Source organism: Trachypithecus francoisi, unplaced genomic scaffold, assembly GCF_009764315.1.
Source record: "Trachypithecus francoisi isolate TF-2019V2 unplaced genomic scaffold, Tfra_2.0 Lachesis_group5, whole genome shotgun sequence".
Lineage (NCBI taxonomy): Eukaryota > Metazoa > Chordata > Mammalia > Primates > Cercopithecidae > Trachypithecus > Trachypithecus francoisi.
In genome coordinates this window covers 69,103,734-69,130,312 of record NW_022681470.1, presented here as the reverse complement: position 1 = coordinate 69,130,312, position 26,579 = coordinate 69,103,734, and the positions used below count along the sequence as shown (strand labels likewise).

The window sequence follows — 26,579 nt, the reverse complement described above, 5'->3', positions numbered from 1 at the left end:
TTAACCTGAACTTTTGCCTTGCTTTGTTAGGTTCTAAAGAAGGCAGTGCTGCAGAGTAGTTCCGAGCATGTGTTCTAGAGTCAGACTGTAAGGGTTCAGTTATAGACTCTGGTTCTACAACTTCATAGCTATGAGATTTTAAGCAAGTCTAACTTCCTTGACGTTCAGTTTCAGTTGTTTTCATAATTAAATGAGATAATCCAAGTAGGTCCTTAGAACAATTATGCTAGGAGTCAATAGTGGCTAAACGTTGTTATTACAACTCAAATTTGGTCAATATGTAACTTTTTGGTGACTTGGCTTCTAAGAATAATTAATGGCACACTAAAAGTACATAGTTAAAAGCCAGATACTTTTCATCACAAATTTTAAAAAATGGTATAGTCATTAACACAAGAATTCTACCTTTGGGAATCTTATTTTAATGGGAAGGGGGACACTAAATTCAGGGAGGAAAACCCTCCAACTTTTAAAATATTGGAAACAAATGTTTAACTACAGTAGAATAGCTAGGTAAATTATGGAACATTTACTCAAGTATAGTATTTTAAATAGTGTTGCAAAAAAGATAACAGAAAGTACTTAAGGCTGGGTGCCGTGGCTCATGTCTGTAATCCCACCACTTTGGGAGACTGAGGTGGGTGGATTGCTTGAGCTCACGAGTTGAACCCAGCCTGGGCAACATGGTGAAACCCCACCTCTACAAAAAATACAAAAATTATCCAGGTGTGATGGTCAGAAGTCAGAAATAAACCCTCACATTTATGGTCAATTGATTTTTGGCAGATTTTTTACTAAGGGTGCCATGACAATTCATTGGGCTAAAGAATAGTCTCTTTAACAAGTGATGGTAAGAAAGTTAAATATCCATATGTAAAAAATTAATTTGAATGCCTAACTCACCATAACACAAAAATAAACTCAAAATGAAACATAGGCCTAAATTAAAAAACTAGAAGAAAGCACTGGAGTAAATCCTTGTTACCTTGGAATAGGCAGTAGTTTCTTTCATTTAATATCAAAAGCATAAGTGACAAAAGAAAAAACAGATTAAACTGAACTTAATCAAAATTATAAAGTTACATGTGTCTAGAGACACCATCAGGAAAGTAAAAACACAACCCACAGAATAAATCATTTCAAATCATTACATGATAAGGGACTTAGGTCCAGAATATATAAAGAATGCTTACAACTCAACAATAAAAAGACAAATAACCCAATTAAAATATGGGCAGAAGATCTGCATAGACATTTTGCCAAGGAAAATATATAAATGGCCAATAAGCACATGAAAAGATGTTCAACATCACTGGCCATCAGGAAAATACAAATCAAAACCACAATGGGATACTAATTCACACCTGCTAGGATGGGTACAATGAAAAAGACGGACAATAACAAATGTTGACAAGAACATAAGAGAAACTGGAACCTTCATTTTAGGTGTTGAAAATATTCTAGAATTAGATTGTATTGATGACTACATAACTCTAAATATAGTTGACTCTCTGTATCTTGAGTTCTGTATGCTGGGTTCCACAGCCATGGATTCAGTTAACCACAAATTGAAAATATTAAAACAAAAATGCGAAAAAAGATGGTTGTATCTGTACTAAACATGTACAGACTTTTCTTTCCTGTCATTTATTCCCTAAATGATATAGTACAACAACTATTAGTATAGCATTTATACTGTACCAGGTATTTAAAGTAATCTAGAGATGATAAAAGCATATGGGAAAATGTACATAGGTTATAGGCAAATACTACAACATATATAACGAATCTGAGCCTCTGTGGACTTTGGTATCTGTTGGGGGTTCCTGGGTCCAATCCCCCATGGACCCTGAGGGACAACTGCATACTTAAAGGAACTGAGCTGTATCTTGATTTAACCAAAATCATGACTCTGTATTAGGAGGATGAGGAGTATGAAGGTTTGATAGTGATGGGACACAGGAAAGGGAGTTAAATCTTCATGCCACAAAGGAAAGAAGTTAATAAAGCTGAAAATTGCAAAAAATAAATAGAAATGCACAAAACTATTTAGAGGTCTAGACATACATATCAAAGAATCAGCAAAAAGATTTAAAAGAGGTTGCCTCTGGGAAAGGGAAACTATGAGGCAGAGGGTCTGTGGACTGCTATTTATCTTATTCACTCTTGTAGAACTAGCTGACTTAATACAAAAATTAGCCGGGCATGGTGGTGTGTGCCTGTAATTCCAGCTACTCGGGAGGGTGAGACAGGAGAATCACTTGAATCTGAGAGGCAGGGGTTGCAGTGAGCCAAGATCATGCCACTGCACTCCAGGCTGGGCGACAGAGTGAGACTTCATCTCAAAAAAAAGAAAAAAAAAATTAAAGAAAGCGAAGAGCAAAAACAAATAAGGCAGCACCATCAAAGACTACAGAAACCAGAATTAGAGCAAAAGACTCCTCTGAAGTCTAGTTCTGCATCTTATAAGCAACTAAATAAGTCATTAGAAAAATGGGCCTATATATTTTCCCTTTCTCACCTTCAATTCCCCATTAACCTTAGGCCTTGATGGCTGAAGTAAAATGAATCTTTAAGCTTAAACCTCAAGCTTAAAGATAATAAAGTCTGAAACAGTCACTGAGAGAATATAAGAGTAAATGGACAGGGAAATATGATTGTTGGCCAGTAGGAGTCAACTTCAGGCTAGCAGTAATTAATTGAAAGTGAGCATTCCACATGGTTGTGTGTTTACCATGTAAGTACAAATTGATACCCTGAGGATCCACTGTGGCTGTCTCATTGCTTGAAGATTTTTGCTCTTGGTTCATTGTTACTCTCTCCAACATCGTCTCTGTCAATTTGTGGTGATTAAAAAATCCATGTACATAATCTTTCCAATACCTTGGTTTCTCAGTTTCTTGACCTCCTTCTTCTATAATAATCTTGTCCTTTCACTTTCCTAAGCCACTTATTCTTGATCTTATTATTACTAATACCTGGAAATCTTCCATTATCTTAATTTCAGTCATCCCACCACTTATTTTCCCAGCTCCCTTTACTATTTCAATTCCAACAATCTTTTATCCTCAATCCATTGATAGTACACTATCCCTTGGCCCCATTATGTCCTCACTTCCCCTCCTGACATGGTTTTGCTGTTTCCCCACCTGAATCTCATCTTGAATTCTCATGTATTGTGGGAGGGACCTGGTGGGAGGTAACTGAATAATGGGGGCAGGTCTTTCCCATGCTGTTCTCATGATAGCGAATAAGTCTCATCAGATCTGATAGTATTATAAGGGGGAGTTTCCCTGCCCAATCTCTTTCTTTGTCTGCCGCCACCCACGTAAAATATGACTTGCTCCTCCTTGCCTTCTGCCTTGATTGTGAGGCTTCTCCAGTCACGTGGAACTGTAAGTCATTAAACCTCTTTCTTTTGTATATTGCCCCGTCTCGGGTATGTCTTTATCAGCAGCGTGAAAATGGACTAATATGCCTCCTTACCAAGGTTATATCCTATAGTCATAATCATCCTCTTTGCATCTACCCTCAACTTCCTTCTTCACTTGCACTGCTAAACCACATCCCTGGTTAAATCCAGCTAACAAAGCTGACTCTTTAGTTTCTTCTTCATACACACTCTACTAGTATGTCTTTTGTTAAATCCAGCTCCCTACCTATAGTACACTTGTACTTGCATAGCAAATACAGAACCATGTGGAGTGCTCACTTTCAATTAATTACTGCTAGCCTCAAGTTGACTCTTGAAGCCCAACAATCATATTTTCCTGACCATTTATTCCTCTATTCTCTCAGTGACTATTTCAGACTTTCTTATCTCTTCTAAAATCTCTACTCCCTTTCTCCCTTATCCTTATTCGCAGTTAATAACCCTGATTCACGTTTTAACATCAGAACAGAAGGAAGCTTCCATTAAGTTATGGCCATCTCATCTCTCCACCTCTCTCCCCACCATCTCTTAGTAGCCTACCTGCACCATGCTTATATATTCCACCTTTTCTCCAATTACTATGATCAACTATCCACGTTCCTGGCAAAGGCCTATGCTCCTACTGCGTATCAGATAGTATCCCCTCATGCTTAACACGCTCCAGCAAATTCCCCTGCATCAATTTCCCCCTCTCTATACAATCCTGCCAATCACTGCGAAATGTTATATTCCTATTTAAAAAACCCCCAGCAAACTTCAACCCTGCTTCTTTCTCCAGCTACCACTTCACTTCTCTTCTTTCCTTTATAACAAAACTCCTTGAAAGAACTGTCTATACTTGTAGTCCCCAAGTCATATACATGAATGACACCAATCAGGCCACCATACCACCAAAATGACACTCATTAAGGTCACCAAATAATCCCTACAACTGCCTAATCCAATGGTCAGTTTTTAGGCCTCATTTTATTTGGCATGCCAGAAACATCAGATCAAATTCATTCCTCTCTCCTCTTATTTACTTGGCTTCCAGGGTACAATACTCTCCTAGTTTTTCTCTTACTTCTCTGGTTGTGGCTGCTCAGTAGGCTTTAATGGTATTTGTCACCTCCTCAACCTCTACACACCAGGGTACCCCAAGACACCAGGCCTAATTTTTTCTATCTATACCTATTTTCACCCTGTGTGATAATGAACCTCACATCTACAATCTCAACCCTGAACTGCAGAATTGAACATCTAAATGTCTCCCTGACATGTACATTTGAGTGTTTAATAATCATATCAAACAACATTTCTAAATGGAACTCCAGCTGTTCCCTCCCAAACTTGCTCTTCCTGCAGGGATATTTATCTAGGTTAATGAAACTCTATCCTTTTAGCTTCTTAAACAAAACCTCTGAAGTCATCCTTGATAACTCTCCCATATAGCCCCACATCTGATCCCTCACCGTATTCTGTTGGCTCTGTCTTATAAATATATCCAAAATTGAATGACTTCTCATCATAGCTTCTGCTACTACTCTGGTCTAAGTCACCGTCATCACTTCCTGGATTATCTCAATGGCTTTTTAAAAGTAGCTTTTTGCTTTTATCCTGACCACCTTACAATTTATCCTCAACACAGGAGCAAGAACGATCAAGTTAAAAGTCAAATTATGACACTCTTCTGCTCCAAACCCTCTGGTGGACTTTTGTCTATCAAAATAAAAGCCAAAATCTCACAAGAATTTCATTTTCTACTACTCTTCCCTCCCTTTCCTTTGCCTGCTCCAGCCCTAGGGGCCAGCCAAGTTAGCCTCTCTGAGGAACAGAAAATATGCCAAGCATGCTCCTGCTTTAGGGCCTGTGTACTTTTATCTGCCTTAAATACTCTTCTTTAAAATATCTACATGGCTTACTACTTCACTTTCTTTACTCAAATGCCACCTTTTCATTGAGGCCTCCCTGGTCACCTAATATAAAATTTTGATAGCATACTTCACCCTTGCCCTTCTCCCTTTCCTATTTCCTTTATTCCTAAGCCCTTATTGTTATTTGACACAGTACATATTTTACTTTTTTATCTTGTTTATTGCCTCTCACACTAATATGTTAGCTCTATTTACATCTTCAGGATTTTAAAAATTATTTTGTTCATTGCTGAATCCCTAGCAACGAAGAACAGGGCCCAGCACATACTGGGTGTTCAAGAAATATTTGTTGAATAAATCCACCACTGTAGTACCTTGTATAAATGATAAACATAGTAGGGCTTGGGAAGTACTTATCAAAAAGAATGAATGGCAAGAAGATACCAAACACACCAAAGCAAGATCAAATCTAGCTTATTTCTCTGTACTATAGGATTAAACTAGTCAAACCATAAAAAACTTGCAAAGTACATAATATCCTTACCTAGGCCAGGTCTTGACTCTTTTTTCTTCTGAGAGGCCCAACCCACCATGGAAAATTTATCACTTCCTGGTTTCTCCTCTAAGCCTCTATTCAAGCGCCAGATTTTTAGTGTATTGTCATCAGAACAGGTAGCAATCTAAGAGGGAGCACCAAGAAGGGAATTAAGAAATTTTAATCAAAGATTCACAATACATTAAAAAAACAGGTGTGTCTTAAGGACTTGTGACTGGAGAATTATTTTGTCTAATAAACAGGACATAGAAAATAATATCTGACAGATCATGTACATCCATTTCTTGCTTTCAGGAATCATTCCAGATTTCTAACAAAGCTGACTCTTTAGTTTCTTCTTCATATACACTCTACTAGTATGTCTTTTGTTAATGGTCATTTCTTATCTAATCTAAAGTTCTGCTATAAAACCTGGCTCTTTATTATCTTCTGTATAAATACAAAATATGTAATTAAGACACCCTTTTTACTCTTCTGTTAAATGATCAATCAGTATATGTTACCAACATTCAATTTCTACAATTTTCTTCTGAATTCTGCATTTTGTGCCACATTGCTAAAGTAATGGCACCATTTGCAAGATCAGACTTGGCCCATGTCTCTAGTAGGCTGTGACAAGTAGAAGGAAACCATTCCTTTTGAGATTCTTTTTCAGATAGGTAAAGGAGCAATCTGGGAAAACAACAAGTTCACTAGGCTGAAAGAAGTTAAAAAATAACCTTTGCCCCTTTAAAAATATCTGACTATTCTCGATCTTGGTCCCAAGCCTTTTATGGCAGAGAAAGTCCAGCTTGAAGAGCTTGTGGCAAATGGCCACTGGTACCAGAGCTGTTCCCCAGCATTTGTTTATATAATTTCTCTATTTCAGTCACTAAAGAGAAAGAAAAAAATAATACACTTTCTCTTAAGTCTTGGCCCCCAAGAGACTGGCAGCTTTTTCCTTTCCTTACTGGGAGGCCAAAAGAAGATACACATATTTAACTGTTCAATATGAAATGTTTGGAATCTCACAGTTCCTCTATAGTTTATTAACAATAGTTATTTACAGAGCATCTACTGTGTGTCTGGTAGTTTACATTCTTTATCTTTAATTCTCACACTCTAAAAGCTTTGTACTCAAATAATCTCATATGCAAAATGGGAATAAAGTTATTTGCCCAAAGTAACCACAATCAAATGGAGGAGCTAGAATTTAAACCAAGCTTTCTCTTATTCTAAATGTCAGATATTAAAAACACAAAAACAACACAAACCATATCCTACTTTCCTAATTCTAGGCTTGGGATGAAATTATTTTTAAAAGACTTAAAAAAGTAGCCAATACATTAAATAAACAGCCCTGCTATCTCCTTTGAGCACAGGAAATAAGGATAATTAATATATGATGTCTGAGATGCACAGGGGTAAGGATAATATATGATGATTGAAAAAAGATAACATAATTAACTGAATAATTCGAAAATCATTCAACTTAGTAAGTCCATGAAGATGCAACACTCCATGTTAAAAGCAGACATTTCACTAGAAATTACATGGAATCTCAGAGAAAAAAACATCATTAACATGTAATTTCGGGTGATTAGAGTAATGACTAAAAAAAAAGAAAAGGTCTGCCATGAAGTTGAGCACAGAAATGGTAACAAGAATAAGGAGAAATCCACAGCAATACTAGAAGCTAGCAGGGATGCCACAAATAGACCAGACCATGAGAAGTTTCTGGAAGATAAAAAACAGATGGGAACAATAGGCAACAAAACCTCAAAATGTCGTACGTGAAAGGGGAGACCTCCACAGAAATAAGATGTCCTGTAAAACCCAGAATAACTCAAAGACCAGAGGCAATGGGGGTTGGGAGAATGACTGGAACTTGAGGTACTATTACATGAAATTCCAATATATACATAGGTTTTAATGTTTCTGGCCTTTCTACATTTTAGGGGTTTTTTTGTTTCTTAAAGTGTCGCTATAAAAAAATTAAAAGGTGGGCATATTGTCTTCTTTCTGGAGTATCTAAAACATTTCAGACCTACTTACATAGTTTAGCAACAGATAACCTAACATGTTAAGACTTCACAGTAACTATTTTGTTAGTCATATGTGAAAACCCAAATGAGGCTGTCAAGATGTTACCTTTAATATACTACATTGATAGTATCTAAAAAGTAAAAAAGACTAGTTCTCACCTTAGATTGTATTTTTATCTTAGATTTTAATAGAAAACTTTAATTAAGTTAACAACTTAATTCTATATTTAGGAAAGAAAGAACTCTATGGAACCAGAAATCTATCCTTATTTCACAGGGCATAATACCATTATGGTATGGGTAGAGAAAAGCAGAATATGCTTGAGTAATGGGAATATAGATCCTGGATGGCACCTAGATCTTTAAAATCTCAAACATAAAAATTTATATCATTCTCAAAACAAACCTTAGAAAAACCGATAAACCTGTGATCTACATTTTAAACCAACTATAGAGATTCATTTACAAACCTTTGTGAAGTCAGACGGACACCAGCACACAGATGTGACCTCTTGAGAATGACCCAGGAGCACAGTAGGAGGTTGCCAGGGTGTGGAGACCTAGTCCAATTAAAAAGAAATAAGTCAGCAAAGCAATGTTAGAATTCCCAGATAGAGGCCTTTGAATTCAGAAGTGTGTCTTGGAGAGTTTTAGGATTGTTACCAAAGGCCACTAGACCTGCCTAGATATAGTATGGGGGAAAAAAAAAAAGATTTCCAATGGGCAATGAAATATTTCTGTTACTGATCTGGGAAAACACAATGAAAACAGCCAAAATAAGTAAATAATATGAGCTTACACACAAGGATAGTTCTTATTTCATATTAGGAAAACCTAGGCATATATATTTTGACTAAAATTAAAGACTGGCATTGTCCCTCATTCCTCAGGTGGTAAACTTTCTGCAAGGATGTTATCCATCCTTAAGTAGTCAACTTGACAACTCGGTCCTGTTTTTACACAGCACAGACATTGTCAGATCTCTAGTCAGCTACTTCTAGGAACACTAAATTAACTGTGAAACTTGTAGATTTCCGAAACATGCTACCAGCTCTCTTGGGACAAAACGACAGTCTTCCTTCCAAAAGAAGACCATTCTCTTGTCCCAACAGAGCTGGTCAGTAACTTTTACCAAAACCCAAAGTTATACTCTTTCATTTTGAGTTGGATAACCTTCATTCTGAAGGGATATAAACTATATTTTACATGGCACTTTGGTATTCTTTCTGGAAAAACATTTTTTTCCCTCTAACACTTTGTTTCAGTTAATTTTGAGAGAAGTTTTGAATTTTCAAGTAAGTGTCACTCACATTTTAATATATTTTAATGCAGAAAGAAGGGTCACATTGTACTATCCTGTACATGTGACTAAGAATCGTATTTTTCCATCATCAGGTGCCACCAGTTATGTGCATTTGACAGCATCATACAGCTGACTCATTCAAGAGATGTCAATCTCTTTCATAGGCCATGGGAATTAATCAGCACAATAAGGAGTACAAACTCACATAACTATTATTAGCATGTGTGTTTCAAAAGAGCAAGGAGGTTGGGGCTGAGAGAAGTTATTCTCTTTCCATTTTCCTGAGGCTCTGAATCATGGCTCATTTGTTTGAAGAAAGTGGAGGTGACTCTGGAATGATTATTTGTGAGAATGACTAAGTAAACTTAATAGATTCTCCAGATTATAGTTAAGAGATCTAACACACTGATTGATAAGGTTATTCAACTCAATCATTAAATGGTTTAAATGGTACATATGCAATAATTCAAAAAGCAAAAGAATACAACGAGCAGAGTCTAACTTGTCTTGCTGAGTAAATTAAAATTTAACAGAAAGGAGGCTTTTTCCACATCCACAGGAACCTCACTTACTGCCTACTCCTACAATGGCACAGAGATAATTCGTTCTCACAAGGTAAAATATTTTAGAAAAGACTTTGAAGATCGTCTCTAACTATCCCAGCGATCACAGAAATTTTCCTTTCCTCTTCCATTTGGGAAGGCCCCAGTCTATTAAGTTTCTCTTCACCCGAGGTCCAAACAGGTCTGGTAGCAGCAAATTAAAAAGGAGAGGAAATCCTCAAGTCCTACTGAGCATCCCTGGTAGAAATACATTATTCTCTTCCATTGGTTCACCCTGCTTATTACCTCTAGCTTTTAATTTCATGATATTGGTCCTTTCTCAGTTTCTGTATTACTTATAATACCTAGGAGAACCTAAATGTGTACACCAAGGATTAAAATAAGTTTCAAAAAAACCCCTGAAATACCCACTAATAGAATATATGCACATTTTTGCATTTATCTATAGGGTTTCAGAGAAAAAAGAAAGAGACCCATTAGAAAAACATTTTGGAATATGATAACAAGGTATCAATGACGACAGTAAAAGTCCAATCCAGGCACTTTACATAGCACTAAAAGTAGGGGGAAGATTCCTCAAAAAGTTAAACAATTATATGACCCAGCAATTCTATTCTTAGGAATAGAATTCTGTTCCTATATTCCCAGGAGAATTAAAAACCTATGTTAAACAAGAACTTATACACAAATGTTCATAGCAGCTTTATTCATGCCAAAAAATGGAAACAACTCAAATATCCATCAACTGATGAATGAATAAACAAAATGTGGTCTATCCGCACAATGCATATTACTCAGTCATAAAAAGGAATAAGTACTGATTCATGCTATAACATGGATGAACCTTGATGATATTAAGTAAAAGACGTCAGACACAAAATGCTGATTTTGTATGATTCCACTTATATGAAATGTCTGGAATAGTAAATCCATAGAGACAGAATGAGGTTTAGCAGGTGTTGGGGAGGAAGAGGGGATTAGAGAGTGACTTAACTGTTAAAGAATACAGGTTTTTTTCTGGTGTGATGATGTTTGGGAATCAAATAGTGGTGATGTTGGTACAACATTGTGATTACAATAGTTAAGTACTCCATTGTAAACTTTAAAATGACTAAAATGGTGAATTTTATGTTATATGATTTCTATCTCAATAAAGAAAAGTTGGGGGAAGGGCATGTTATGGGTTAAAATGAGAAACGAATGTCTAACAAGTTTTTATGAACTTTTATGCTTTGATAGTTTAAGACTATCCTAGGGTATAGTATGACTACTTCAAGAAAGATTCATTTCTTCCAATGAGATTCAGGTGACTTTTAAATCCTTCATTTTTATTCAAATAAGTTTTTATTTATGTCCCTACATTATTATAAGAACATTATCATAATTACATAACTACATTTTTTAAAGCTTCCTTTCCCTTTTAAGTAGGAAGAAGACTATTAAGTCTAAGAGACATTTATATCCATGCATTTTGGAGATACTCAGACACAGAAGACTGTCCTCTCTTACATATTCTACTTTTTGTAAACTAAAGACTTCAATTCAAGGCACAAGGAATCCCAAAGTTAAATCTCCTAGAACTATGAAGGTACCTCTAGAAGTAAACGGCTCTAACCTACAGATCTCATAAAAGTTATTCTGTGTACTGAAACACACAAAGAAGATCAGCACTTTTTCTCACAAAATCTCTTCTCTGCCCAGTTGGAAACCAAGTCTAATCTTTATTTCTGCCATGAGATCATTTACACTTCCTAAAGTGTCAGGCTCAACGTTTCACCAGTCAGTGGTAGAATGACTATGCCAAATCAGTTTATTTATAACCACTTCGATGCTATTCAGTGGCTATATCAGAAACAAACCAGAGAAAAGAGGATGGGGTGAGGGTGGGCCAATAGTTAGGAAATAAAAAAGAAAAGGTATAATATTAAATCTTTTTAAGTCTTAGACCTCAATATCAGTCTGAATATATTATATTTCCCCTTTGCTGGGCAGTAGTGAGGATTAAAAAGCCATTCTTTTCTGTCTTAAGATACAAAACTCCCTTCTATTTTGTTTTCTTGTGCCCATGGGCTTTTGGCTTTTTAGCATAGAACAAATTCCAATACTTAAGAGAATTCTGACTTTTTAACATGTAGAAGAGCAATCTAACAGCCTGGATATTCAGCTTGAATGGAATTGCTCTTAAAATACTACTCCTTTTTTTAATCATGGAAAAGAGAAACTGAGCCACCTCACTAGGCAAATTCAATTTTAGGAGGTGCAAGCTTGCCAGGATCTCAAATATCAGAGCCTGTACACCGAGTTATGTGTGGACAGGCAGAAGAACATCACATCTGAACCACGTCATTCAACACTGACATGTGATCCAGCCTAGGAATTAAAAAAGGGTAACCCATGTATGTGGTAGCCACTGATTGGTTGTCTGAAAATGGCTTAGAAACAACGGCCAACTATATTTAGTATATATCTTTAAAGGCAGGAAGTATTCCTTCAACCTTCACTCCCTGAAACAAAATTTTAAAAAGGCCTTTGCGCTAGAGAAGAGGAAAGAACTTTAAGAATTGTCAAGAAAACTTTACACACATACACATAATATATAATTGTACACATAATTATGTATATATATAATTTAAAAATTTATTAAGAATTTTAAAACTGTATCAAGAAAACTATACAACACACACGTAATTGTATACATAATTATGTACATATAATTAAAACTTATTAAGAATAATTTAAAAAGAATCATGAATGCGTATTTTTTAAATTATTCTTTACATGCTTTTTGTTATGTTTGGAAAAAAATTTTTTTTTTTTTTAAGAAGAAACAAACTTTAAAAGATACAGACCTGTGGTAGGAATAAAATCCTCTAGTTAAGTTGGGAGCCAAAGTAGAGAAGGAAACATAGATAAGACAGTGAGCAAAGAAGAAAGGAAAAAGGTAGCAAAATAAGCATTAAGACCAAATTTGAAACTGAAAATTTAAAATATAAGAGCATTAGTGCCAGTGACATAACATTGTTAAAGTTAAAATCTCAAGTAAGAAGAATACTATAAAAAGGAAACTCCATCTTGTGATGGAGTCTCAAGTATATACTTTATAGGCAAATTTTCATTTAAAAATATAATGAAAGAAATATGCTTATAGAAAAAGGCAGGCCCAACATAGAAGCATCTTGGGTAGAGCAATATCTCCACCTTGTGACTATTTAGGATATTGTTACTAAAATTTTAATAAAGCAGTGTTGCATTTTCGCAACTCTAGTTATATAGAAATCACTTTTTTTTGTACTTCCCTCAGGATTGGAAGAAATTAAGCTGAAGAATTATGCTTCATACTAAACAGGTTTTACCCCTGTCCTAAAAAAAATTAGCAATATTACTTTCTAGAGCTTGGCAGGATAAAGAATGATATAACTTTCTCTTGAGAAGGGTTTGCTACTATCAAAACTATGGGATGTATGAAGTTTTAGACGTTATGACTTTAAAACCCAAAATATGTGAACTCTAATCTTTGAATTCACCAATGTCAAAGACATTTATGAAGTTACAGGGAGATCTAGAAGATAACTAATTTTTAGTCATGGATAAACAATGCATTAATGATCGTTCTCTGAATTCCCAGAACATTTCCATAATTAATTATTCCTTCAAGAGACATTTTTCAGTAATACGTGCTACCTGTTGTGTAATATTTTTATTTTCTCCACTGGGCTTCAAATGGACAGCTTTAAATTTCTTAGCTTATAGTAGACACTTTAGAATTACTGTTATTAAAAAAAGTTAATTAAAAGATTATTGGTCAGGTATGGTGGCTCACCCTGTAATCCCAGCACTTTGGGAGGCCGACTTGGGCGGATCACGAGGTCAGGAGATTGAGACCATCCTGGCTAACATGGTGAAATCCCATCTCTACTAAAAATACAAAAAAAATTAGCCGGGCATGGTAGTGGGCGCTTGTAGTCCCAGCTACTTGGGAGGCTGAGGCAGGAGAATGGCATGAACCTGGGAGGCGGAGCTTGCAGTGAGCCGAGATTATGCCACTGCACTCCTGTCTGGGTGACAGAGCGAGACTCCATCTCAAAAAAAAAAAAAAAAAAAAAAAGATTATTAAATAATGCTATTAAATATATAAAAATCTGATAAAGCAGCCATATCTACTTTAGTAGCCTGAAGATCAGCTACTTGTAACAAGAGAATAAAGATTAAATTAATCACACAAATAGTTTTGAGTTTCTGTTTTGTGCAAGGCTCCATGGGTGATTCAAACACAGGATCCTAAGGCAAAATACTGTATTCTGAATGAGAGTTTGAAAACACAGGGCAGAAAGTCAGTACAGCATATTTTCCAGGATGCAAGAACAAAGTAGTTAAGGTTCTTACTACCCTCTGAATTCTCAATTCCTAATCATTTGTGAAACAGAGGATACAAATTGTCAATTTCTGACAAGCTATGGCCCTGAAAGTGTCATACATTCTGTAGCAGAGTAAGGTTTCAGCTATATTAAGAGCTAAGAGCAACCTTTACTAAATATCTGATTTAGGAATAGTACAGTATGTGGTTACATTAAACTTACCTCATATTGGACAGAACAAATATTTGCAAGAATACTTCAGTCTAACATTTGTGGGTGAAGTTTAGCAGCTTACCTTCCATATGTAGGCAGCTTCATCACTTGAGCCACTGACTAAAAACTGGTCATCTGGACTAAGGCTGGATTTTACATAAAAGGTAGAGTTCTGGTGTCCATTGAAAATAGCCACTGCCAGAGGAAAAAAAACAAATTGCTTGGCTCTTGTTATTTCTAGTGGTCAAATGGATATAGACAGCATATATATTCTAGCAAGTTTTATCACTGTATTGCCTATTGAAGCAGATGGTCTAGCTTTATCCATCAAATACAAGGGAACTGGACACTGGCAGAAAAACAAAACCCTAGAAGGAGGCTTTAGATTAGATCCAATCTCATGAACTCAGTCTGAATACTTGGTATGAAAATGGCGGTATCAAGAGAAAAAAATTTGATGGAAAACATTTCTTAAAAAAAGAATGCAGCCAATGTGCATTCTTTAAAAAAAACAGTTTTTTTAACTGTTATTAAAAAAAGTTAATTAAAAGATTATTGGTAACTTACAAAGTTTTACTGTCTTTATAAGAGGGCCTTTATAAGACCCTCTCTCTCCAGCCCAGGGTAGGATTTCTTCCATTACATAATATATTCATCTAATTTCCCCTTAGACTTCAAGCCTCTTGAGGATAAATTTTATGTCTTACTTTCTCTTCACTAGATTTTATAGTGCTTTGAACAGAGTAGATCCTCACACATTTGTTCCATGAATAGGAAACAAACAAACAAACAAAAAAAACAGTGAAAAGTATCATTTGAGTTCTGGAAAACTTACTACTAGCTTATCTGGGATGTGAGAATCATTTTAATCCAGCATTTTAAGTAGGCTGAATGGTGGAAGTAGCTAGTGGGGTAAACTACGTTCATATGCAAGGCACTAGATTAGGTTTAGCCTTCTCACTATCAGTGGCAAAAGGGCAGGTAACCCAATCTAGCATACGTTCTTGATAGGTTCTTCTATCCTAAGAAGGTCAAAACCTGAGGCCTCTGACATTAGAACACTACTAGGAAATACAAGAGAAAAATCTCAATGTTTGGAGAATTTAAGGATACCTTTAGGCAGGAAAAAACAATCACACTCCAGACAGAAAAGTATTAGTAGGGGACTTAACAGCTTTCCATAAATGCTTATAGGAATCTCTTCCATTTTCTAGAATAAAGCTGGAAAATAACTTTGTATTTATAGCTTTTAAGGAAAAAGCTATGCAGGCATAGCAAATACTCCTCACATCAGATATTTTTACTGTGAAAGTGAGGCAGGATATGAATCAATTTGTATATACGTATTACCACTGCAAAATAAACAAGCTCCTTTATTCTGAACATTGTTTTAAAACTGTAATTTTTAATCTTCCTCAACTCTGAACTATGAATGGAAAACTCTAGCCTGAATTTCCCACTATACCTGTAAGGATTTATTGCCCTCTGCTGGTCTAAGAAAGGCTGGTATGATATGCACTGTAAATGTTTAAACCTTGCTAAAAATCCTCCTAAAATGCGTATTGGCTTTAATGAGCTCAATTTAATCTTGCAAAGTCATCCTCATGAACATCACTTAATATAACACCATAAATACAAAGCATGGCAGATCAAGTATCAAATCCAAGATCCTTTCAGAAGTTTTGAAAAGGACAAGTAATTACAAGATGTTATACACAAATACATACACACACACACACACACACACACACACACGGTTGTCATTCAATTTTTTTTTTTTTTTCAAGACAGGGTCTTACTCTGTCACCCAGGCTGGAGTGCAGTGGCAAGATCATGGCTCACTGAAGACTCAAACCTCCCAGGATCAAATGATCCTCCTACCTCAGCCTTCCGAGTAGCAGGACTAGGTACATGCCACCACATTCAGCTAATTTTTTGCATCTTTGTCAAGATGGGGTTTTGCCATATTGCCCAGGCTGGTCTTGAACTCCTGAGGTCAAGCGATCCACCAGCCTCGGCTTGGGTTTATAGGTGTGAGCCACCATGGCCAGCTGTCATTCAATTTTTAAGGAACAAATTGATCTGTTAATCTATTTACCTATCTATCCATCTGAGCAAATGAAATTAAATAGAATCACACAAAAGCTTTACTAAATTATTAGCGAAGTATTTGACGGCAGGACACTAAACTCAAGGCCCTTTTCAGTGCCACACTGCAGCAAAAATTATATAGAAAGAGCTCTTGTACATCTGATAATATAATCAGGATTAGGTTTTATCTTTCAAGGAAAGATTTTTGATTAACTAAATTAGCAGTTCTCCAAGCTCAGATTCCATTAAGGAAAAGAGCAAAAGAAACACCTCTTCCCTTTTCTAAATACTATTGCTCTTGTTTAGAGAAAACCAGACCCAGTGCAAAGCATCAGAAATGCCGACTATGACACTGCCACCAATACTAAAGTCCTAATAAGATTGCTTGGAGTGACCTTTGGAAACTTCTGTAAGATTTCAGCTAAAACGACAAGTTCTGGGCCAGCATGGTGGCTCACACCTGTAATCTCAGCACTTTGGGAGGCTGAGGTGGGTGGATCACGAAGTCAGGAGTTCAAGACCAGCCTGACCAACAAGGTGAACCTCCACGTTTACTAGAAATACAAAAATTAGCCAGGCGTGGTGGCGGGCACCTGTAATCCCAGTTACTTGGGAGGCTGAGGCAGGAGAATTGCTTGAACTCAGGAGGCAGAGGTTGCAGTGAGCTGAGATCGAACCACTGCACTCCAGCCGGGGCAACAGAGGGCAAAACTCCGTCTCAAAAAAATAAAAAATAAAAGATAAAATTCTGTACTTGAGATTTCTTGTTTATCAAACCATTTCACTTTAGTGGAAACTGGGTAACTCTGAGGATTGGTTATGGAATTCAAAGTGTTTTTGAAAGATCTATAGATGAGGAATAACCAGGCTACTAAGATGTAGCTTAAGAAATTGATGTTCTTAAAAATAACGTAACCCAAATAACTCTCTTATAGCATGCCTGAGGCTAGTGATTTGGAAGAGGGAGAGGAGAAGATTAAAAAAAGAGGAAAGCATGCTTGAGAAACTTGGGTTTTCTTTTTAAAACTACCATTTATTAGTTGTAAGTATCAGATTCTATTTTTATAGTTTTGAGGGAAAAAAAAAAAGGTGAGGCTGGGGAAAACATCTAGAAATAAAAGGGCCTCTCTTTAACATTAAGGAGAAGGCTGATAGGCCGAAACTATTTTGGAGGTCTGAGAAATTCAGTCCCCTAATTTTAACCAGCAGCCCCTAAAGAGGACAAAAGCTGAGCAGAAGTGCTTTTTCTACTCCACAGCTTATTAAATCAAAAATTGAGAGAATTCTAAATATAGGCCAAAGGGTATAATTTCAGGAGATATTCTCTATTAAAATAAAATTAAGTCACCATGTAAAGCACAATTCAGCTTACTTATGAAATCACAAGGAATGTACACTTAAGAAATTACCACCGGATGTAATCAAAGATGCCAAAGTCCTCATATGGCTTAACAAGTTCAGTTTAGAAGAAAACCCATTAAATTATCATTATCAAAAAAAAGCCCATAATGGTTTCCTGGTAAGAGAATTTGAATGACTAATGTCTTACCTGGAGAAGTCTTCAACCCAGTCATATTGAACATGTAGATGTTATCGTCTGTGCAATTAGCAAATAAAGTAGAGCCAGTGGAATCCAAAATCAGACTTGAATATCCTAGAAAAAGGAAACTTAAGTTAGCATGTCCTGATGATGGTGAGTAGATTTGAGGTTAAAACGTAGAGACAAAAATAGATCGTTCCTTAAGAAGAATCATCAGAATTCTTTGTCCCCAAAATATACACAAACCAAAAACATTCTTCTGAGTTTTTATCTTTTGAACTTCACATATTAGAATTTTTCATATCAATGTTACTGGAAACTAGCCTAATTTTTTTTTTTTTTTTTTTTAACAAAAACTCATATCTCCCCCAAAAGACCTATACAAAGGCTTACCAAGTTTTCGAGTGCTGCTACCTGGGTACAGGAAAGACTTGGATGCTATGGGTTCTTGTCGATAAGCAGTATAATTCTTACGTAAATCCCATACTTTGATTATCCTAAAAACCAAGGCAAATAAATATTTTGTAGACCTTCTTCCAACCCCAAACAACTTCAATTACACTAAATGTGCAATGACTTTTAATCTAACTCTTCTGGCACATTAGCTAGGTACAGTGAGGATATTTCATTGGGAAACAAATCAAACTATCTTACACTGTTGTCTCCAATACCAGGCTTATAATTCTGACAGAACGGAAACAGATGTGATTTGACCCAGTGATGGGTTACTGGAGTTTACTCTAAGGGAACGGAAAAGGAAGATGAAGGCTGAGTGCTGATAGTAATTGTTCCATTGTTTTTAGAAAAAACACTTCCTAAGCCTTAATATTCTGCATATATCCTTTGATACCATAAGTAGTAAGTTCTGTCCCTGTGGTTACATCTCCATACATAACTCCTTAAATAATCTAAACAAATTGTTCTGTGAAATAAAGTATTTTTTCATTTCAGCTACTGAGATAATTGTCTTAACCCTCTACTTTCTAGCATGAAGGCAACTTGAAAACACAGACCTGATATGAAATGACAGTATTCTTGGAAACAAACAGAGCAAACTTTCACAGTCATTCACAAGCAGAACTAACAACCTTTAGATAATCCTTCATTCCTGCCTGATAATTTGGTTCAGAGGGTTTTAGTGCCCAGAGGACACAACGGAAATCCTAGTTTGGTAAGCCATCATATTTTAAATTAAAAATTTTAAGGGAAGGATGCCTTGAGAGATATAATAGGAAGGAAGCTTAAAAAGAAAGTCTCCATTTGCAAAGAATTTATATTCTACAAAGCAACCAACCAACAAGCATCACAGAGCAGACTTATTTGGAAGCCAAGAATTCAGACTAATCATGGATAATAGGTATGTGAAAGTCATTAGGCCTTACTATCATCAATCTAGTTAGATTACTCCCAGAAATGTTAATTACATCCCCAGAATCAGATTTCTTCTTTTAGGATATTCTTAAACCTGAAAAAGATAAAACCCGAAGTAACAAAAATTTTACTCTTCAAAATGAGAATTAGTGACTAAATTATATTGCATAAGGCAAGCAAGCTACCCAGCCAGCTTTTCTAAGATAGCAACAGCAGCTACCACTGCTCTTACGTGCTAGACAATGTGTTAAGCGTGACACATGTATTCTTTCATTTAATTATCCTTCAAGAGTCCTTCAACTAGGTATTTTCCAGTGTGATCTACAGTTCTTTTTCTCATTTGGGGTACTTGCTATGTTGACAGTTGAAAGCACACACATTCAATTATAATGAGACTATGTGACTGTACCATCACAGCTCATAAAAAAGATCTCGTCGGAAGAAATAAGAAATAGACTCTTACCCATCCACAGCTCCTGCTGAGACTAATGTATTCTCATCTTGAAAGAGGACCACAGTAACACTTTGCTGGAAATCCTGATAGCACAAGAAAAGAAAAAGATTCTATCTTGAGCATCATAATCTTTACCATCAAGAGAACGAGGTGCTAAAAAACGACTTTTCTCCCCAGACTGACTTAGATGAAGTCTTCTCTAATGAGCTCAATCAGATATATATGCTGACCAAGAGGTAATTTTAGCAAGGATCATTAAGTTTTAGTATGTAATACTTCAACTTGTACTCAAGAAACAAACTGGTGACTAAAAGATTTTGCTTGTCTGAGCCTACTGCATCTAGTTAGACTCAGCCCTACTAATATGCTGTGTGTATCCTTAGGAAACTTATTTAACTTTCTTGTGCTGGTTTAACCTCTAAAATGTTGCTCTACCTAGATTATCATACAGGAGTATCAAAAGAATTATGAATAAAAGATTATTACATGCTCTCTGAAAAAGAGGCCCAGTGGAGTCTTACCTCCTAATTGCTATTACCTAACAAGTTATCTTGGCTCAGAACCCGATTAAATGTCTGAAATGTTACTCATTTTAACTTCATATGGCCTCCACTATCTGCCTGCATTCATGCTTGTGTCCTGTTCATGGTGTATAGTTTTAAGTCTTAATGTCTTAGCAGTCATACTTCCCCCAAAATATTAACTTGTACCCTACACACGAGGAATATAAAAAAAAATTAAAGGGAGAAAAAGGGCAATTTTTTTTAAAGAAAAAGGATATATTATGGGCATTGTTTGAGCTCTGACTGTAAGTTATTAGAGAGGTACTATGTTCTACTCATGTTTCTCAATATATTTAATAATATTTTGTCAAATGCTTAAAAATAAGCTGGCTAGGCGTGGTGGCTCACACCTGTAATCCCAGCACTTTGGGAGGCTGAGGTGGGTGGATCACGAAGTCAGGATATCGAGACCATCCTGGCTGACACGGTGAAACCCCCTCTCTACTAAAAATACAAAAAATTAGCCAGGCATGGTGGCGGGTGCCTGTAGTCCCAGCTACTCAGGAGGCTGAGGCAGGAGAATGGCGTGAACCCAGGAGGCGGAGCTTGCAGGGAGCCAAGATGGCGCCACTGCACTCCAGCCTGGGTGACAAAGCAAGACTCTGTCTCAAAAACAAAAAACAAACAAACAAAAAACAAAAAACATATCTCTCTGTAGTTTGTATTACAAAAACAACAGGTGTTCTTTCCCCATAGAAAACTGCATCACAGTACTTAATATGCTTCCTCAAACTACTCCTCCCCCACTTTTCCTAATGAATTCCACTATATTATAGGGGTGTGTGTGTGTGTGGAGAGATTTTTAGGGATGAGACACAGTAAGGTGAATTTTTAACATGTGCCTCAGGCAACTCTGATGCACATAGTATTTGAGGTGATGGCTATCTCAATTACCCTGATTTGATCATTATACACAGTGTACACCCCCAAAATATGTACAATTATGTTATCAATTTTTAAAAATGTAGATATTGAAATTTAAAAAAAAATAATAACTTGAAAGCTTAATGGCATGAGACAACATGATCTTATGATTAATTCAATCTAATTATTTAAAACCAGAGTAAATTTAAAGATATTTATCAACAAGGCTACGTATATTTTAATTCCATCAATAATATAAGTAAATGTAATTATAATTCAGAAGAACTAAAAATTAGAATTTGAGAACCACAAATGTAGGCACTGAATAAGCAATAAACCATTGATATCAAATGAAAATCATGAAGATTCTCATTCATCAAATGAATCTCATGAAGATTCTCACTCTTAACTCTCATTCTCATTCTCTTAATCAATAGCCTCCCATTTATTCTATCCTACAGATAAGATCTGCACACATGTATACATCTGTAAAACCTTACCACAGAAGGAGCAAGTCCTTTTGAATTCTGTTTCTTCTTGGGTTTTGAAGGGGTTTGCTTGTCTGAGGTATTGTGAGCTCCACTGATTTGATTCACTTGCCTATAAAACCCATCTGAAAGATATTCCAAGGAAATTTAGGTTTCAGGATTCTTACATGCTGAATACAACATGTGTACATAAAACTTCAATATTAAGTAATTTTTGACCAAACTGGTGAAATTAGAAGCCAGCAGAGCCAGCTACACTAGATCTCCTGTGGTGAGACTATAATGTATAAAAAGGGAGAGATGTTTATAACGGCTTTAATAATTGCCAAAACTTGGAAACAACCAAGATGTCCGTCAGTGGGTGAATGGATAAACTGTGGTTCATACAGACAATGGAATATTATTCAGCACTAAAAAGAAATGAGCTTGATAAAGCCATAAAATGACATGGAGGAAATGTGTCTAGGGGAAGTAATAAGATCAGTGGTTGCCAGGGCTTAGAGGGAGGTAGGGATGAATAATTGGAGCACAGAGGAATTCTAGAGTAGTGAAACTATTTTGTATGATGCTACAATGGTGGACGCGTGTCATTACACATTTGTCAATATCCACAGAATGTGTAATACTAAGAATATATAACACTAATGTAAATTATAAACTCTAAGTGACAGCATGTGTTGATATAGGTTCACTGATTATATAACAAATGTACCACTCAGGCATAGGATGTTGTCAGTGGGGAAGCTTGTGCACGGGCAGGACAGGGGCTGTATGGGAACTCTCTATACTTTCTGCTCAGTTTTGCTGTGAACCTAAAACTGTTCTACAAAATAAGGTTTATTAAAATTTTTCAAAATAATTTTAATATATATTTCAAAATAGCTAGAAGAATGGGAGGCCAAGGCGGGCAGATTGCCTGAGGTCAGGAGTTCCAGACCAGTCTGGCCACATGGTGAAATCCTGTCTCTACTAAAAATACAAAAACTAGCAGGGCATGGTGGCATGCACCTGTAATCCCAGCTACTCGAGAGGCTGAGGTAGGAGAATTACTTGAACCCAGGAGGTGGAGGGTGCAGCAAGGTGAGATCACGCCACTGCACTCCAGCCTGGGAGACAGAGTGAGACTCCACCTCCAAAAAAACAAAAAACAAAACACAAAAAACTAGAAGAGAAGAATTGTAATGTTTCCAACAAACACAAAGAAAAATGTTTGAGGTGATGGATTTCCCAATTACCCTGATTTGATCATTTCATGTTCTATATATGTATCAAGATATCACATATACCCCCTAAAATATGTACAACTTTATCAATTTTTCAAAATGCAGAAACTAAAAAAATTTTTAATAAATTAACTAAACGTGAACACTGAGATAATCATCATCGTCTGCTTAATGGCATCACCAGACAACCATGAGTTTATGTTTGAATTCAATCTAATTCTTTAAAATCAGGCCGGGCATGGTGGCTCACGCCTGTAATTTCAGCACCTTGGGAGGCCGGGGTGGGCAGATCACTTGAGGTCAGGAGTTTGAGACCAGCCTGGCCAACATAGTGAAATCCCATCTCTATTAAAAAAATACAAAAATTAGCCAGGCATGGTGGCAGGTGCCTGTAATCCCAGCTACTCAGGAGGCTGAGCTAGAGAAATTGCTGGAACCCAGCAGGTGGAGAGTGCAGTGAGCCAAGTTCATGCCACTGCACTCTAGCCTGGGCAACGGAGACTCCATCTCAAAAAAAATAATAAAATAAAATAAAAAAATAAAAATTCTTGAAAACCAAAATAAATTTAAAGACATTTACCAGTGAGGCTGCATATTAATATTTTTAAGTCCATCAATAATGTGGGTAAATGGCATTATCATTCAGAAGACAATATGAGATAAATACATGAGTGTAATACTTGTAACACTGACAAAGATCCTGAGATCTGGAACAGTGAGCAGAAATGGGGAATTATGAGTACAAGCCCCCTGGTGGTAATCAGATGAAATCACTAACTCTTTCACTCAAAATTAAGTACAGGGTAATCCCAAATCTCTCAGAATTAAAATCTAACCTTTTTTGTTGCACCTGGTATCCCAGACCATAATGTTGCCATCTCTTCCACCTGTACAGAATACAGCTGTGGGGGAAATAAACACATTATTGAGAGGTTAACAAAACCAGTAAATGACACATATATTTCAATTTAAATTTCCTAGACTATCTGTTATGTACAAGGTACTGTATCTGGCACTGGAGTCAAACATTTAAGAATATATAGCTCAATAACAAATAGGAAAAAGGATTACGAAGAGCTTGAGATACTAATGTCGAACCAAAACTTTATAGAATCACCCCTCTGTAAATTTTTTAAAACCCATATAAAATATATAGTGGTTATAGTAAGAATGACAAGCAAGAGTCAAAATACGGAGTGCCTAATATTCTAAATGTTAGCTACTATCCCACATGTTTTATACAAATTATCTCAATCCTTGCTATCAACCTTATTAGGTAGGTACCAAGAGAGGCACAAAGAGGGTAAGTAACTTGTAAAGGTATTCCTGGCAGTATGAATCAGCTTACACTCCAAACCTCTAAACTGTATTGGCTCAGTATAAAAATATGGACCAGATCCGTATGAAGTTTGTGAAAGAGGCTGCCTCTGGGATGCAATGGGATTGGAGAAGGCACTATAGGAGAACTTCAATTTATCTGTAATGTTTTATTCTTTAAAAGTAAGCCAAAAAACCCCCTGCCTCCTGTGTGAAAGAGTGAGCACTTAAAACTAATCCACTTGCATTAGTTGTAAATGGGATAAAACACAAAAACAGCTACCTGAGGGCTCTGTGGAAACTGAATGAAAACATGCAATTTTGCTTACTGATACAAAATAGTTTACATATTTATGGGGTATATGTGATATTTTGATATCTGCCTAGAATGTGTTATGATCAAGTCAGGGTATATGGTATCCATCACCTTGAGTACTCATCATTTCTACGTGCTGGGAACATTTCAAATTGTCTCTTCTAGCTGCTTGAAATATACAATACTTTGTAAGGTGACAATAGTCAGGTATCGAACAATGGAACTTATACCTTCTATCTAACTTTATGCTTGTATCCATCAACCTTTCTTCATTCCACCCTCACACCCACTCACTTTCCAGCCTCTGGTTATCTATCATTTTATTCTCTACCTCCATGAGATTGTTTTAGCACCCACATGTAAGTAAGAACATGTGAAATTTATCTTGTGTGCCTGTCTTGTTTAATATAATGTTGATGTGAATGACATTTCATTCTTTCTTATGGCCAAATAGTATTCAATTGTGTATATACTACAATTTTTAAAAACTCTTATTTGTTCGTTAATAGACAGATTGATTCCATATCTTGGTTATTGTGAATAGTGTTGCAATAATGTAACTGCAGTTATCCCTTTGATACACTGTTTCCTTTTGGCTCTATACCCAATAATGAGACTGTTAGATCAATAGTAATTCTATTTTTTTTTTTTTTTTTGAGAAATCTTACTGTGTTCCATAGTGGCTGTACTAATTTACATTCCCATCAACAGTGTACAAGAGTTCTCTTTTCTCCACATCCTTGCCAGCATCTGTTTTGTTTAATAATAGCCATTCTAACTGGGTTAAGATGATATCTCACTGTGGTTATGAGTCATGTTGAGCAGTTTTTCACATACCTGCTGGCCGTTTGTATGTCCTCTTTCATGAAATGTCTATTCATGTTCTTTGCCTACTTTTTTTTTTTTTTTGAAGACAGGATCTCACTGTCACTTAGGCTGGAGTACAGTGGTATAATCACCACTCAGGGCTCAGGTGATCCTCTCTCATCTCAGTCCCACCAAGTAGCTGGGACTACAGTAGGGCACCACCATGCCCAACTAATTTTTTTGTTTTTCTTTTCAGAGCCAAAGTTTTGCCACATTGCCCAGTCTGTGTTTGCCTACTTTTTAATAGTTTGTTTTTTCTACTGTTGAATTGTTTGAGTTCCTTGTATACATTCTACATATTATTCCCTTATCAGATGAATAGTTTGCAAATACTTCCCATTCAAAAGGTTTTGGCATGCAGAAGCTTTTTAGTTTAGTATAGTCTAGTTTATCTACTTGTTCTTATTGTCTGTGCTTTCGAGTTCTTGGCCATAAAATCTTTGCCTAAACCAATATCCTGAAGTGCTTTCCCTAAATTTTCTTCTAGTAGTTTTGTTTCAGGTCTTACATTTAAGTCTTTATAATCCATCTTGATTTTTTATTTTTACTTTTTTTGAGACTGAGTTCCACTGTGCCAAACAGGGTGGAATGCGGCGGTGCTATCTTGGCTCATTGCAATCTCTGCCTCCTGTGCTCAAGCGATTCTCAAGCCTCAGCCTTCCAAGGAGCTGGGACTACAGGCGCACCTACCACGCCAAGCTAATTTTTTGTATTTTAGTAGAGGTGGGGTTTTGCCATGTTGCCCAGGCTGGTCTTGAACTCCTGAGCTCAGGCAATCATCTGCCTTGGCCTCCCAAAGTGCTAGGATTACAGGCATGAGCCACTATGCCCAGCCTATCTTGATTTTCTTTAATACAGTGAGATAGAGGTACAGTTTCATTCTTCTGCATATGGATACCCAGTTTTCCCAGCACCATTTATTGTATGTTCTTGGTACCTTTATTGAAAAATCAGTTGGCTGCAAATATATGGATTTATTTCTGAATTCTCTATTCTGTTCCATTGGTCTGTGTGTCTGTTTTTACACCAATGCCATGCTTGCTGTTTTAGCTATATTAGCTTTATTCTTTTTGCTTAGGATTGCTTTGGCATTTGGGTTCTTTTTGGCTCCACATAAATTTTAAGATTGTTTTTTCTACTTCTGTGAAAAATGATGTTGGTATTTTGATAGGGATTGCACTGAAT

The 26,579-nt window shown here is 36.3% G+C and overlaps 1 protein-coding gene across 1 annotated transcript in view; it reads right to left on the bottom strand.

Annotated features, from left to right (window-relative positions):
• DTL (denticleless E3 ubiquitin protein ligase homolog) overlaps positions 1-26,579 on the bottom strand; it is a 67,767-nt gene that overhangs the window by 17,182 nt on the left and 24,006 nt on the right. Inside the window, exons 6-13 of the mRNA XM_033200714.1 lie at positions 23,731-23,796; positions 21,684-21,796; positions 19,766-19,839; positions 18,325-18,428; positions 17,941-18,045; positions 14,383-14,495; positions 8,337-8,426; positions 5,831-5,966 (exon numbers count right to left, since the gene is read on the bottom strand). Coding sequence (XP_033056605.1) covers positions 5,831-5,966; positions 8,337-8,426; positions 14,383-14,495; positions 17,941-18,045; positions 18,325-18,428; positions 19,766-19,839; positions 21,684-21,796; positions 23,731-23,796 — 801 coding nt within the window. The remainder of the gene's footprint in view (positions 1-5,830; positions 5,967-8,336; positions 8,427-14,382; positions 14,496-17,940; positions 18,046-18,324; positions 18,429-19,765; positions 19,840-21,683; positions 21,797-23,730; positions 23,797-26,579) is intronic.